Source organism: Onychomys torridus, chromosome 7 (genome assembly GCF_903995425.1).
Source record: "Onychomys torridus chromosome 7, mOncTor1.1, whole genome shotgun sequence".
In the NCBI taxonomy this organism is placed as follows: Eukaryota; Metazoa; Chordata; class Mammalia; order Rodentia; family Cricetidae; genus Onychomys; species Onychomys torridus.
This window is the reverse complement of record NC_050449.1, coordinates 55,848,839-55,863,120: the sequence shown is the minus strand read 5'-3', so window position 1 is coordinate 55,863,120 and position 14,282 is coordinate 55,848,839. Positions and strand designations below refer to the sequence as shown.

The following is a 14,282-nucleotide window of genomic DNA, read 5'->3' as shown; positions in this document are numbered from 1 at the left end:
AAAAAAAAAAAGATGTAGAACTCTAAGCTAACTCTCTAGCACCATGTCTGCCTACACACTGTCATATCCTACCATGATAATAATGGATTCAACCTCTAAAACTGTAAGCCACCCCAATAAAATGTTTTCCTTTATACGAGTTGTGGTCGCCAGGCAGTGGTGGCTCATGACTCCCAGCACTTGGGAGGCAGAGGCAGGCAGATCTTTGTGAGTTCGAGGCCAGCCTGGTCTACAGAGCAAGATCCAGGAAAGGCACAAAGCTACACAGAGAAACCCTGTCTCGAAAAAACAACAACAACAACAAAAAGAGCTGTGGTCATGGTGTCTCTTCACAGCAGTAGAAACCCTAACTAAGACAATCACTATGACAAATGATTTAAAAAGACAAACTGTCTCCTTTGGCTCATGGCTTCAGAGGTCTTAGTCCATGGTCAACTGAGTCCATTGTTTCTGGGTTTGTGCTGAGGTAGGAAGTTATTGTGGAAGGGCATGGTTGAATAAAGCTGTTTACCTCAAAGGGGAGATGTGGAGGAAGCGTAGAGAGAAAGGGTTGGAACACTTCTTGAGAAAAGACCTCAGAGAGCCCAGGTTGGCTAGGAGCTGACTAAGGCTGAGAACGACCTTGAACTCCTGATGTCTTTGCTTCTATCTCTGAAGTGCTGGGAAAACACCACTCACTTCCACCTAGGAATCACTCACCCCCACAGTTACGTCTCTTTTCTTTTCCTATCTCTGTTTCTCCTTGAACATCTTCACCTCTGGCCTTCAGCACCTCTACTGGCCTTCCACTTCCTTCTGGTCAACCCTGACTCACCTCCTTAACTAGCTTAGAGCTCAAACTGCAGCCTTGGAGTTGGGGATTTAGCTCAGTGGTAGAGCGCTTGCCTAGCAAGCACAAGGCCCTGGGTTCTATCCTCGGCTCCGGCAAAATAAATAAAAATAAATAAAAAAAAAAAAACTGCAGCCTTATAACTTCCCAAACACTCTACCTTAGAGGGCTACTGTTTGTTTGTTTTGAGCCAAAGTCTCATGTATCCCAGACTGGCATTGAACACAGTATGCAGCTGAAGATGACCATGAACTTCTGATCCTTTCACCTCTGCCTCCCAAGTGCCAAGATTGTGGGTATACACCACCATGTCCAGTGTTTGCAGAGCTGGGGAAAGAACTTGGACTTTGCACATCCTAGATAAGAACTCTACCCACTGAGCTATAGCCCCAACTCCTGAACATCCTACTTTAAAGCCACACTCAATGGCAGCCTACCTTCTGTTACCCTGTGGCTGCTTTCCAACACCCAGAAAAACCACCTTATGCCTTCTGTCCCCACCTCCAACCCCTGCCCCCACCCCACCCTTCACTGTGCCTGTCTTTTTTTTTTTTAATTTATTTATTTATTATGTATACAGTGTTCTGTTTGCACGTGTCCCTGCAGGCCAGAAGAGGGCACCAGATCTCATTACAGATGGTTGTGAGCCTCCATGTGGTTGCTGGGAATTGAACTCAGGACCTCTGGAAGAACAGCCACTGCTCTTAACCTCTGAGCCATCTCTCCAGCCCCCTCCTGTGTCTTTCTTATTGATGACCCTGGACTACATTTTCTTCAGAAGCTAACCAGTACCCTCTTCCCAATTTCCCACCAGTGAACCTTCTCACTCAGGCAGTCTATGGCCTTTCTTTTCCTCTTCTGTTACAAAGGATGAGATGCCCCATCTCTATGGGAGACTATTTATTGATGAGGTTTCTCTAGAGCAACCAAACTTACAGAATGATGCTCTCTCCATATAAAGAGGATTTATTGGAATGACTTATAGGTGCCGTCTAGTTAACCCAACAATGGCTGGCTGTGAATGCAAAGTCCAAGAATCTAATAGTTGCTCAGTTCATGAGGCTGGATGCCTTAGCTGGTCTTCAGTAGACACTGGAATTCTGAAGATGTGGGTTCTAATGCCAGTGAAGGAATGAACTTGCTGGCAAGGTGAGGGCAAGCAGGCAAAGAGCAAAAGCATCCTTCTTCCATGTCCTTAAATGGGCTTCCAGCAGAAGGTGTGGCCCAGATTAAAGGTCTGTCTTCCCGCCTCAAGATCCAGACTAAAGGCATATGTCTTCTACCTTCAAGATCTGGATTAGAAGTGGATCTTCCTACTTCAAATTAAGCAAAAATCCCTCACTGGTGTGCTCTCCATTCTTGGATTTCTGCTAATTCCAGATATTGTCAAGTTGACATCCAAGAACAGCCATTACAAGCCGAACTTCCAAGATGGCATACTTGCCCACCTCCCCGTGTCATCCACAGCTCTTCTCCTCACACAGTCTCTAGCAGAATGTGTGCTCTGACCTCCTGAGCCTGCTGGAGCTGGGCAGTGAGAGGTGCCTTGTCATATGGCACTGGCTTGGGATGATCCCAGCAGAGTTTGGCCCTCCAGCCTTGCAGCCTCGGCTGATTTTTTTTTTTTTTTAAGCACCGGAAGCTACTGATGTTGGAAACAGCCAGTACCTGGCTGGCAGCAGAGGCCCATTCTCCTCATACCTGAGTTTCAGAACATGTTTGCTGTGAGACATCTGTCCCCAGGGATGGTGGGAACACTTTGTCACTGTCTTGGAAGCAGAGAGAGCTGCAGAGATGAGAGGGGGGGGACTGGGCTGTGTCTGAGAGCTAGAATCTTGAGAAAGGGTATGAAATTAGTCAAGATGAATCTTGCTATGGTTAACTGTGAGCTGAGCTAGCCCTGAGAGCTAAGATCCACTTCTAATCCAGATCTTGAAGGTAGAAGACATATGCCTTTAATCTGGATCTTGAGGTGGGACGACAGACCTTTAATCTGGGCCACACCTTCTGCTGGAAGCCCATTTAAGGTCATGGAAGAAGGATGCTTTTGCTCTGTATTGCAGACCAGGAGGCTGTGGGTTCTAATGCTACCGATGCCTTTCTGGTTGAGTGACCTTGGATAATGACTATCTTGAAGACAGTTTTGGGCAATAAAACAGTTTTGGGCAATAAAAAATACTCCCAATGTGACTGCCTGTGCTGGCTGGTTGTTTGTTTGTTTGGGTTTGTTTGTTTGTTGTTTCTCTCGAGACAGGGTTTCCTTGTGTAGCCCTGGCTGTCCTGTAACTAGCTCTGTTGACCTGGCTGGCCTAGAATTTACAGAGATCCGCTTGCCTCAGCCTCCTGAGTGCTGGGATTAAAGGTGTGTCTCTCTACTTCCCAGCTCTAGCTGGCTAGTTTTATGTCAGTTTGACACAAACTAAATTTATGTAAAAAGAGGGAACCTCAATTAAGAAAAGCCTCCATAAGATCTGACTGTAGGGTATTTTCTTAATTAGTGATTGATGGGCAAGGGCCCAGCCCATTATAGGTGGTGCTATCCCTGGGCTGATGGTCCTTGGTTCTTCTATAAGAAAGCAAGCTGAGCAAGCCATTAGGAGCAAGCCAGTAAGCAGCACTCCCCATCACTGCCATGGTCTCTGCATCAGCTCGTGCCTCCAGGTTCCGGCCCTGTTTGAGTTCCTGTCCTGACTTCCTTCAACATGAACGGTGATGTGGAAGTGTAAGCCTCCTCAAGTTGCTTTTTGGTCATGGTGTTTCATCACAGCAACAGAAACCCTGACCAAGACAGTGTCCACACTGTTCTCTTCACAGCCCCGAGAGCTAGTCAGTCTCAGAGCTAGGATGAAAATCCAGGTCTCTAGGCTCCTGATGCCTGCAACACCTCAAGGAAGGGTAAGGAAATTCCCAAGGACAAAGCTATTTCTTTTTACAACCAAGAATGAGTCCAGCCAAATGAGTTAGTGTCCCGCCAGCCAGGGCTGCATAGTAAAGCCCTACCTATCTCAAAACCAAAAGAAGAACTGAGGGCTGGGGAGATGGCCCTGTCAGTATGCTTAACCCTGGCTTTGATTCTCAGGGCCACATGAAATCTCTACACTTGGGAGGTGAAGGGAGGCAGGAGCAGCAGAATTTCAAGGCCACTCATTGTTGGCTACACATAGAAAGTGTGGCCATCATGTAATATATGAGATCCTGTCTGGTAAAAAATAATTAAGTCTGTGAACTGCATCATTACACCAAATTAACGTATCAACTTTACTGTATATACATTTCAAAAGGGAAGCAGGGACAGTTTCTGTGTTGTTGGCTTTGTGTTGTTTTAAATGTTGAATACCATATTCAACCCAAAGCCCCAGGCATGGCTTTATCCCTAGCCCTTTTATTTTGTGTTAGGGGTGAGTGTCACAGTGCCAGTGTGGAGGTCAAGGACAACTTGTGAAAGCCTGCTCTCTCTTTTCACCATGAGTATCACGAGCTTGACCTCAGACTGGTAGTCTTGGCAGCAAGCACCATTCCCATCTTGTCTGCTCAAGATTGTTTTAATTACCGAGCAGCATGGAGAACTTTGTTCTCCATGTGTCATGGAGCTGTTTGAGTTGCTTGAATTCTTTACTGGGAAATCACCACCATTGTGTTTGAAATGTTGAGATTCATGTGGTGATATATTGTGTACCCTAATAAAATTTGCCTGAAGATCAGAGGACAGAGCAAGCCACTAGATTAAAAATAGAGGGCAGGCAGTGGTGGCACACACCTTTAATCCTAGCACTCGGAAGGCAGAGATCCTCTGGATCTCTGTGAGTTCAAAGCCACCTTGAATTACATGAGATTGATTCAGTCTAGGAGAGAAACAGAGGCAGGCAGTGGTGGTACACACCTTTAATCCCAGTACTGGGGAATCACACGCCTTTAATCCTAGTATTTGGGAAGCACACACCTTTTTTTGGTGGTGGTGGGGGTTTCTGAGACAAGGTTTCTCTGTGTAGCTTTGTGCCTTTCCTGAAACTTGCTTTGGAGTCCAGGCTGGCCTTGAACTCACAGAGATCCGCCAGGCTCTGCCTCCCGAGTGCTGGGATTAAAGACATGCCCCACCACGCCCGGCTAGGAAGCACACACCTTTAATCCCAGCACTAGGAAGGAAGTAAATAGCTGGGCAGAGAAAGGTATATAAGGCATGAGAAGACAGGAACTAAAGCTTTTTCAGGCTGAGGAGCCCTAGAGGTGAGACATGGCAATGGCTTGTTCCTTTGTCTCTCTGGTCTTTCAGCATTTACCCCAATATCTGGCTAAGACTTATTAGATTTTGAGCTACAGATTCAACCTAGGGTCTTACATGTGTTAGGCACACACTCAACCACTGAGCTATATTTCCAGCTAGCCATCTTTTTTTTTTTTTTTTTTTTTTTTAAATTACATTTACTTGCTGGGTGTAGTGGTGCATGCTTTTGATCCCAGCACTTGGGAGGCAGAGGTGGGCAGATCTCTGTGAGTAGGAGGCCAACCGGGTCTACAAATCAAGTTCCAGGACAGCCAGGGCTATTACACAGAGAAACCCTGTCACACGCATGCTGGCCTTGAACTCAGAGATCCACCTGCCTGGGTTTTTTGTTTGTTTGTTTGTTTTTTTGAGACTGGGTCTTACTTTGTAGTCCTGACTGGCCTAGAACTATGTAGACCATGGTAGCCTTGAACTGTCAGAGATCCATCCTCTTCCTGAGTGCTGAGGTTAAAGGTGTTTGCCACCATGCCTGGCCTAAGCATTCTCTTAATAAACTGTCTCCATGGAACAGGAGAGGAGGCTGTGTTTGCAGAGGACCTGAGTTTGATTCCCAGCATTTGCACTGGGTGGCTCACAACTGCCTGTAACTCCAGCTCCAGAGTAGACGACTTCCTTTTCTGGCCTCCTTGGGTACCTGCACTCATGTGTATTTACCAACGCCCCCTACTCGTAATTTCAAGTAATAGAAGTCTTTCAAACAGCAAAACTGTCTCTATTCTACCACTATCCACAGGTCTCTGGACACTAGGCAGACTGTGTAAACACCCTCAATCCTTGAGAGTGCGCAGTGAGACATCATCCAACGGAACTTCAGGAACAGAGTGTTCCCATCCACATTCCAATGGTCCCCGACTAAGATGAACTGTTATGTCTCCTGCGTCTGCTTCTGGGGTCCCAGTGACAATGTCTCACTGGGTTTGGCTTTCTCCAATCTCTAGAGGGTATGCCAAGTCACTCAGCTTCAAACGTTTCCCCATCTCTGGCCTTCTTCAGCCTTCCACAGCGACCGCTTGTTAGTGACCCAGTGTGGGAATCCTTCCAAATGTGAACAATGAATTTCCGAACCAGGATATAAATAGTCTTTGCAAGTCAGCAAGTGAGCCAGCCTGAATTGCTCACCTCTGGCCTGCATCTGCTAGCACTTCTAACACAGGCTAACAGCAGTGTCTCTGGTGTCAGGGACCTGGGGCTGTAAGGCGGTTACTAGCTGGATGGTCTTCTTGCTTCTGAAGCTCAATTTCCATCTTTGTGCAGTCTAGGTGACTAAAGGGAGCGATAGACTCAAAGCTTGTTGGCCTGGAGGTCACACCCAGAGTACCACCACCACCCCTAGCCCCCCTCCTCTCTCTGGGCAGTGACTGCACCAGGAAGGAGGTGCAGAACCTCCTACTGGTCGTCAGCATCAGGAATGTGGAGAACTCTTGATGGGTTCTATCAGCACACGGAACCTGGGGGTTTGCTCTGTTCCTCCTGGAAAACACTGCCCTTCATCCCTCCCATCCTCACTGTAGAGCCCTCCCTCAGCCACACAATTCAGTAGAGGCATGTACCAAAGCCCAGAAAGGGCATCCTGGGCTAAAGGCACGGCTCTTCCATTCCCTTGTGGTGTGACTATCACTTGCCCTCCCAAAACTTCAAGGGATAAGGTGAACTGGGAGGCTTCTGGTTTATTTTTTGGACAAATTCTCCTGTAAGCAGACTGTCCAAAACCTTGTTATGTAGCCAAGGATGGCCTTGAACTTCTGATCCTCTAGCTAGCCTCCAACTTCCAAGTTGGCTCTTTGGGTAGGTGCCACTGTGGACAGCTGGAGCTGGGTAACTCCTTGGTGCTCATCTGTATAGATAGCACTTGCTAGCACATTGGTGGCTTGAGTCATGCTGGTGTGAGCTGAGGAACCATCTCATGATGTCTCACCTAGCAAGCCACGAGTCAAAGATGCAGGAGGCCAGAGATAAGACCAAGGTTGGCTCTGGGACCAGACATAGCTCCTCCGGGCTCTTCTGTCTGTGTGACCTTCTAGGAGACTACAAGAGCCTACCGACTGGCTGCATTTAAAGTATTAGAACGTTCACTTTTTCCTTCCCATTCAATGAAACAATTATTACAGGAACCAGAGTGGCTTCACCTTTTATTCCCAAGCTACTCAGCCTTTCTCATTTATAGAGGAGTGGGGTTCCCGGGAGACCAGAGCACGGACTCATGTGTGCAAACATGTAGCGGTCAGAGGTCAACCTTAATGGTTGCTCCTAGCTATTCACTTTGCTTTCTGACACAGGGTCTCTCAGTAGAATCTAGGGTTGGCCAACCAGTGAGACCCAGGGATCTGCCTGTCTATTTCCCAATGCTTGTTACAAGTACATGCCACTTCCAGCTCTGTACAATGGACGCTGAGGCTGGTACCCAGGTCCTCGAGGTTATAGTTGACTGACTGAGCCAACTCTCCAGCACCTTCGTATTTAAAATATCACAGCAACTTTTCTCAAAGGTTGATGGAAATACATGGACTGGTACAGCAAGGGTGTCCCCTAGAGGCTGTCTGCAGAGCTTGTTCACTACCCACTCTGCCAATTAAAGCCACCACAGAGGGGGTTTAGGGTCAGCAGCACCGTTCTGACACATCACTTCATATTCTTACCCTCTGGCAGACACAGGACACGTGTACCTGATTTCTGGCCCCCATGACCACAGAGCTTAGCCCAAGTCCACTTGACCTTACTTCCAGAGCCAGACTGGGTAGCTAGCCTAAAAGAGCAGGTGTCAGGGTGAGGTGAGCCCCAGGTCCTCTCAGAAGCATTTAAGAGTCATTAGAACTACTCAACCACGTCTGTAAGATTGTGAGGGCTTGCTATGGGGTGCAAAGCTATATGGCTGTGAAGAGGTGTGCATATCACTGGTGCACCCACAGATTGCTATTTTGGAAATTTTTAGGGAAATCTCATCAAGACCTTTACAAAAATGCTAGGGGAATTTTGGCCCAGTGATCATCTTGTCTACTAGAGAGACAGAGGCAGGCAGATTGAATGCCAGCCTGAAACACAGAGAGAGAAGAGAGTGTTAGTTTCAGGCCAGCCAGGGCTACTTAATTAAACTCTGATTAAAAATAAGTTCCTGACGGGCGGTCTTGGTGTACACCTTTAATCCCAGCACTCGGGAGGTGGAGGCAGACAAATCTCTGTGAGTTCGAGGCCAGAGTGAGTTTCAGGACAGGCTCTAAAGCTACACAGAGAAACCCTGTCTTGAAAAACAAAAACAAAACAAAAGTTCTTGAGGCTGGTAAGATAGAAGCAGACTATCAAATAAAAGCTTTGCCCTAGAGTCTGATGCCCCAAGTTCAATCTGAGACCCACATACCATGGAGAAAACTGATTCCCAAAGGTTGTCCTGACATGCGTCCTTACATTCACACATAGACACACACAATAAATGAGAATAGATTTTTACAATTTTAAATGTAAATACTTATCAGAATGTCTGCTGCAGGGGAAATCAGAAATAATCCAATGACCTACATATATGGTAACAATTAAGCCAATCAGAGACCAGCCACACAGGATTAACAGGGAGCCAGTCTGACTGCTTGGGAAAACTACAACAGAGATGCCCAGGACTGTAAGTAAAAAGTACCCAATAAACACCAGCTGTAACTCTAGGGTTTGTTAAATGTTTTATATGTTCCTGAGTTTTCAAAGCATACATTCTTTTACAATATGAAAAAAAAAACCATGAAAGATATTTGAAGATATTAAAAGACAAATGCTATTATTATTGGTCTGTCTTTTGAGTGTTTTATTATAAGTAAAGTCTCGTACTCTTTTTTTTTTTGGAGCTGAGGTTCGAACCCAGGGCCTTGCACTTGCTAGGCAAGCGCTCTACCACTGAGCTAAATCCCCAACCCTCTTTTTTTTTTTTTTTAATGTAGCCTTTATACATCCCACCTAGCCTTGCTTTGAGAGCAAAGTCTCCAGCTTTGGTGTAAGGTGACATTAACAAGATTTCCCTCCTGGGCCAGCGGTTGATCCTTGGAAGATCAGTGGCTCGAAAGGACTCAAAAGAAGCCATCCCCCAAAAAATTGTATCAAAAAGATTTATTGAAATTTATCAATGACAAACAGACATAAAACTCCAAGTTTGGCTTTTGTCAAGGGTGGGAGAAAAGTGGGTTGCAGATGTTCTTTGTACAGATGAGACACAGGGTAGGAAACAGCATGTCACTTCTAAAGCAATCTGGAAGGAGGACGCTGAAAGCAGGCAGCATTCGCCAGGAGGAGCCTGCGGTCACTTCAGAGTCCACCAGGCAAGAAAACACGACTGTGCTCCAAGGTATGCGAGCAGGAGAACAAAACAAAACAAAGCTACCCAGTGGACATGCAGCGAGCCTCCAGGGCTTAGATTTGCCAAAAAAAACGTCCTAAGCTGGAGTACCTCCTGTCATTTCTGCAAAACAGACTGCTCTAGTATTTTACACAACAAGATAGGACAGACTATTATTTTGTCTTAAGAAGTTGAAATATGAAGGTTCACTTGTTCTCAATATGATGGCTAAACCCATTTTACTTGTCCCTCTTGCCGGCTTTTGGATCTCAGGATCACAGCTTCAGAGCAACACAAGCTCTCTTCTGCAAAAGCAAAGCCCACTGCCATCTGCGAAGGGGGAGAAGGGATGAGAGATGGGGAATGTCCCCAAACCAGTGCCAAAATACGCCTTTAGGTTGCTATTTACAAACCCGGGTGCTGGGTGCCTCTAGCAGAGACCACATGAACCAGAACAGAGTTACTGAAGACAGGGGCTGGGATTCGGTGCCTCCTGGGCTGTGAGTCACCTGGTGGAGGCCAGCCACCGCCTCCTGACCACCTCTGGGGATGTGGGACACACCAAAAGGAGACCTCAAAGCCACCCTCTCCAGAGAGTAAGAACAAACACTTGCGCGGTGCGTACTAAGCTATTGCATTACGGGGACAAAACCAGACACAAGGAAAAAGGAGGGGAAAATAAAGAGCGGCAGTAAAAATAGTATTTTATTCCTCCCCCTCCCCCCCCCCCCCGGCAACCCCCAGTACACTTTTCCCCTCTCATTCCCACAGCAACGCTACAATCAGAAAAAAATAAGTTTCGGGGGGCAGGAATAGGAGGGGGGAGGGGATATGGGTAAAAACAGTCAGATCACAATAGGAATTTCCCCAAATAGGTTAATTCCCCTTTAGTCATCCTCTTCGCCCTCGTCTTCCGGTTCTCGTTTTCGCTTCTGACTCCTTTCTTCTTCTGGAAAAGCGAGGAAAAAGGGACGGTTAACAGGCAGCCATCTTCCAGTCAGCCCCGCCCCCGCGGGAACCCAGGGCGGCACATGGAGGAAGCGCGGCCATCGATGAAACAAGGCGTGAAAAGTGTCTGGGCCCTTGGATGGGTACCCCCTTCCACCGCCAGCCCGCACAGCCCAAGCAAGTCAATGCCAGAGCCAAAGGGACCCGGCTGCCACCAGGACATAGCAAAAAGGCTGACGTACCACCTGCATCTTCTTCATCTTCCTCCTCATCCACCTCCCCATCATTGTAACCTTCTTCATCCTCCTAGGGGCAAAGACAGACAGCAGGAGGTTAGCCGTGCCCCCCCCCCCTCCATGGGTCTGGGGATGGGGCTCAGTGGCAGCTAAGCCCAAGGGCCAAGCTCCATCCCAGCACCTATGTAAAAGCTGACACCTGTGTATCCCCACCACACAGACAGGTGGATGCCTACAGCTCAGTGGCAGACAGTTTAGCCGAGTCAACGAGCTCCAGGGTCAGTGAGAGAGCTTGGCTCAAAATAAAAGGTGGAGAGTAATTAAGAAAGACACCTGGTATTGACTTCTGGCCTCCACACATTGTGTGCACACACAAGTACATACACTCTACCTGTATACATACATGAGTTCAAAAAAAAAAAAAAGAGAGAAGGAGAATGCCCTGCCTAGGAAGGCCTTGTCTCCCACCTCAGAGCTCATAATAATGCCTGCAGCTCAGGGCAAACACACAGTAGGGCTTCTTACTGTTTTGTATCAAGGAACCATTTGAGTCAGAAGCCTTTCAACATGTGCCCTAAGACATTTCCAACATCACATAAGACATTGGCAAACCACCTTGGGGGCAGAGCAGTTGTGGACTGCCCCATGTTAGGGACTCCGGATGTGAAGGCCCTGGAACTCAGGCAGCTTGCCAGTGTGCAGGCTCCCCAGGCAGTGCTCTGTCACGGAAACTAGGCCATCCTTTCTTGCATCTGTCCCCAATATGGTTTTGGCTTCAAGGGAAGACTCCGGTTTCAGCAAAACCCAGAATCAAGTGGACAAGCCCAGCTCTCCTCTCCCGGCCACTCTCCCAAGCCAAGCCTAGGCAGCCGGGGGTCGGGGGAGAACTCAGGGCCCCTTGAGGATTTCACTTCCAACTTGCTTTGGATTCAGCCAAGCCTGTGACTTCATCCTCTCTACCCAGGGCCCTTGCTCTGGGTCCTTCCCAGGGTTCCATGCTGACTACTCTGTACCTGAAGCCCCTGGTTCTAAGGCATGCAGCTGCCTACTGTTTCTGAGAACTGTTGAAGTAAATTTGCTTTCATGTCATGTCTCTCCCTGGTCTGTTTGCTAAGACTGTGTGTGTATGTATTTAAGGGCTTCTTCACTGGTAACTGGAAATGGGCAGATGGTCAACGAGATTACAGAAAAACAAAACAAAATCCACACATGGGGCTCTTATGACAGGCAAGAACAGCACAATGGATAACCTACCAGCCGGTATGTCCCACTACCCTGTCCTCAGGGAAAGACATTCCCTCCCCCAAGTATCCCTTAAAGATGTGCCTGGCAGCTTGGGCCCAGAAGAAAGAGACACTGTAGGAACAGATGGGAGCCGGCTTTCCTGCTGGCATTCACCATCCCGCGCCCTGGGGTAGGCAGGCTGGGAAGCCTGCTCAGGTGGTGTGTGTGGCAGGTGGACTTGCACTATCAAGCAAGAAGGCAGAAAACTAGGAGAGAAGGTGTGTGTACCGTGTGCGCTCGTGCCCGGAGGCCTCTATCAAGGAGCTTGCTGTCTTTCCCGGTATACTAGCCACTAGTGGCAAGAACAGAGTTAGCATTGCAAACGCATGGGAAATGACCCCGCTATTGGGAGACCCTGAGCGTCCGAACAAAAAACCCAGCACACCTAGAACGAAGAGGAGAGTGTGGACAGCTGCGACCCGGGGTGGCCGCCAAACACCCCTCACGTCAGTGTGTACTTTACTCTCAATAACCCAGTGAGGAAGGTCACATGATTCCTACTTCACAGATACGAAGAGGCTCGGAAAAGCCAAGCGGTGTCCAAGGACACACAGCTAGCACAGGGCAGGGCTGGAATTGGTTACTAAATAAGTAGGGGCTGGCAAGATGGGGCAGTGAAGGAAGGGTGCTTGCGGCCAAGCCTGACAACCTGAATCTAAAAACCAAAAGTCACACCGTGAAAAGAATAAAACCGGCCCCCAAACGTTGTCCCCAAAGCACAATGAGCCCTTGCGTCTAGCACTCTCTTCCCTACCCTGAAGCCAACTTCCCCAGAACTTTGTATGTCTGTACAGCAAACAGCCTTAGCAAGGGGCTCCCTTTCCTTCCCTGCGGGTGGGCGGGGGACAGACAACCCAAGGCTCCTGGGTGCCCTGACTGATAATTGAGGTATAGGGTGGATCAGGTGGATCACACAGGTGCCAGCCCTATCTCCTTACCTCCTCTTCTCCACTCACATCCTCTTCCTCCCCTTCTTCCTCCTCATCCTCTTCCTCTTCATCTTCCACTAGCTGGGCATATTCATCATACTCCTCCTCTGTGGGGGATGGGTACAAGAACAGGACAGGGATTGAGATGACTGGAGGCCCACGTCTGCCCTGCCCCCACCAAAGCCCGGAGTCCAACTGCTCGAACGCACAGACGTAGTGATCACACAGCCAAACATACTAAATAAAACATGTTAGAGCCTTCCTCCAAGTCACACGGATGGAAGACCCTATGTGTGGGTAAGGCCACAGAGACACTGAGCTCTGAGCAAGAAGTTCCGGGGCCCAGGGAAGCAGAGAGGTCAAGTCACCGTAACTCCTCCCTCTTCAGAAAAATGACTTGCTCAAGGCCATGCATGGCCTGTGTAGTGGAGTAACAGGGCACTGTGACACGGGCCCCTGTCACATGCTACAGCACCACATCGTGCCCCCAACAGGGAGACACAATCTATGGGGAAAAGAACCTCCACCAAGGCCAACAGACCATCTGAACATCTCACAGAAGACCCCAGACCAACAAGGAAAACTTATGTCTACATTGACTGGGCTCTTAGCTTTGCTTAGGCTGTAAAAACATGCAGGGGACCTGCAGGGGACAATGGGAAGGGACTAGAAGGAAGGGCCTTTAGTCTCTCATTCTTCCCCAAGGGGTCTGACATTGCCTACAGCCCCCAACTTCCCAGCCGGGGGCCCCTGAGCAGCCCAATGCTGGCCTGCGTTCCTGCATGCTGCAACCACCAGGGGGCACCACAACCTCTCCAGCAGAAGACCTGGTCTCCCAGATGGGGGAAAGTCCCCAAGTCACCCTCTATTGGCCTCTTCTCCTCCCGCGTCTGGGGCGACACTAGAGAGATGCACAGAGTGACCTTCCCTGGGGGACTTGCGAAAAGACCAAATTTGAAAGGATGATTGTTAACAACCGGCAAGTCTCAAGATGTCTTTCAGGAGACGACCCATAAGACTAATTAGGGACCTGTGAGATGAGGTTCAAAGGCTTTGAAAAGAGATGGCAGGTGGCTGGCCAGCTGGCCCAGGGTAAGTCACCCACCGTCCTCATCTTCCTCGTCGTCATCCTCCACGTAGCCCTCAACATCGGAGTCTGGGGCCTCCTTGCTCTCCCGGTCATAACCATCGAGGTATGTGACCTGGGGCAGGAGCTTGAACACGTTTTCTCGGTAGTCATTCAGGTTGGTCACCTCACAGTTAAACAGGTCTAGGCTCTTGAGGTTCTCTAACTTCTTCTGCAAGTGGAGAAAGGGGGTCCATGGTGAGGGTCACTGTGGAAAGTGGGTGAGAAGGGGGAAACAGCCCAGGGAAAGGCAGCATGGACAGCCCCAAATTAGCGAGCAGCGCGCGCGAGCGTGTGTGAGAGAGTGTATGTGCACACTTGAGTGCTCATCTTAGT

The 14,282-nt window shown here is 48.6% G+C and overlaps 1 protein-coding gene across 2 annotated transcripts in view; it reads right to left on the bottom strand.

The window, feature by feature from the left end:
• Nucleotides 1-9,179: 9,179 nt before the first annotated feature.
• The window catches only part of Anp32a (acidic nuclear phosphoprotein 32 family member A), a 37,867-nt gene continuing 32,764 nt past the window's right edge, over nucleotides 9,180-14,282 (bottom strand). For both annotated transcript variants that reach the window (XM_036192152.1, XM_036192151.1), the window contains exons 4-7: nucleotides 13,926-14,118; nucleotides 12,830-12,927; nucleotides 10,614-10,677; nucleotides 9,180-10,372 (exon numbers count right to left, since the gene is read on the bottom strand). In XM_036192152.1, the coding sequence (XP_036048045.1) occupies nucleotides 10,311-10,372; nucleotides 10,614-10,677; nucleotides 12,830-12,927; nucleotides 13,926-14,118 (417 nt within the window). In that variant the 3' untranslated portion in view covers nucleotides 9,180-10,310. The remainder of the gene's footprint in view (nucleotides 10,373-10,613; nucleotides 10,678-12,829; nucleotides 12,928-13,925; nucleotides 14,119-14,282) is intronic.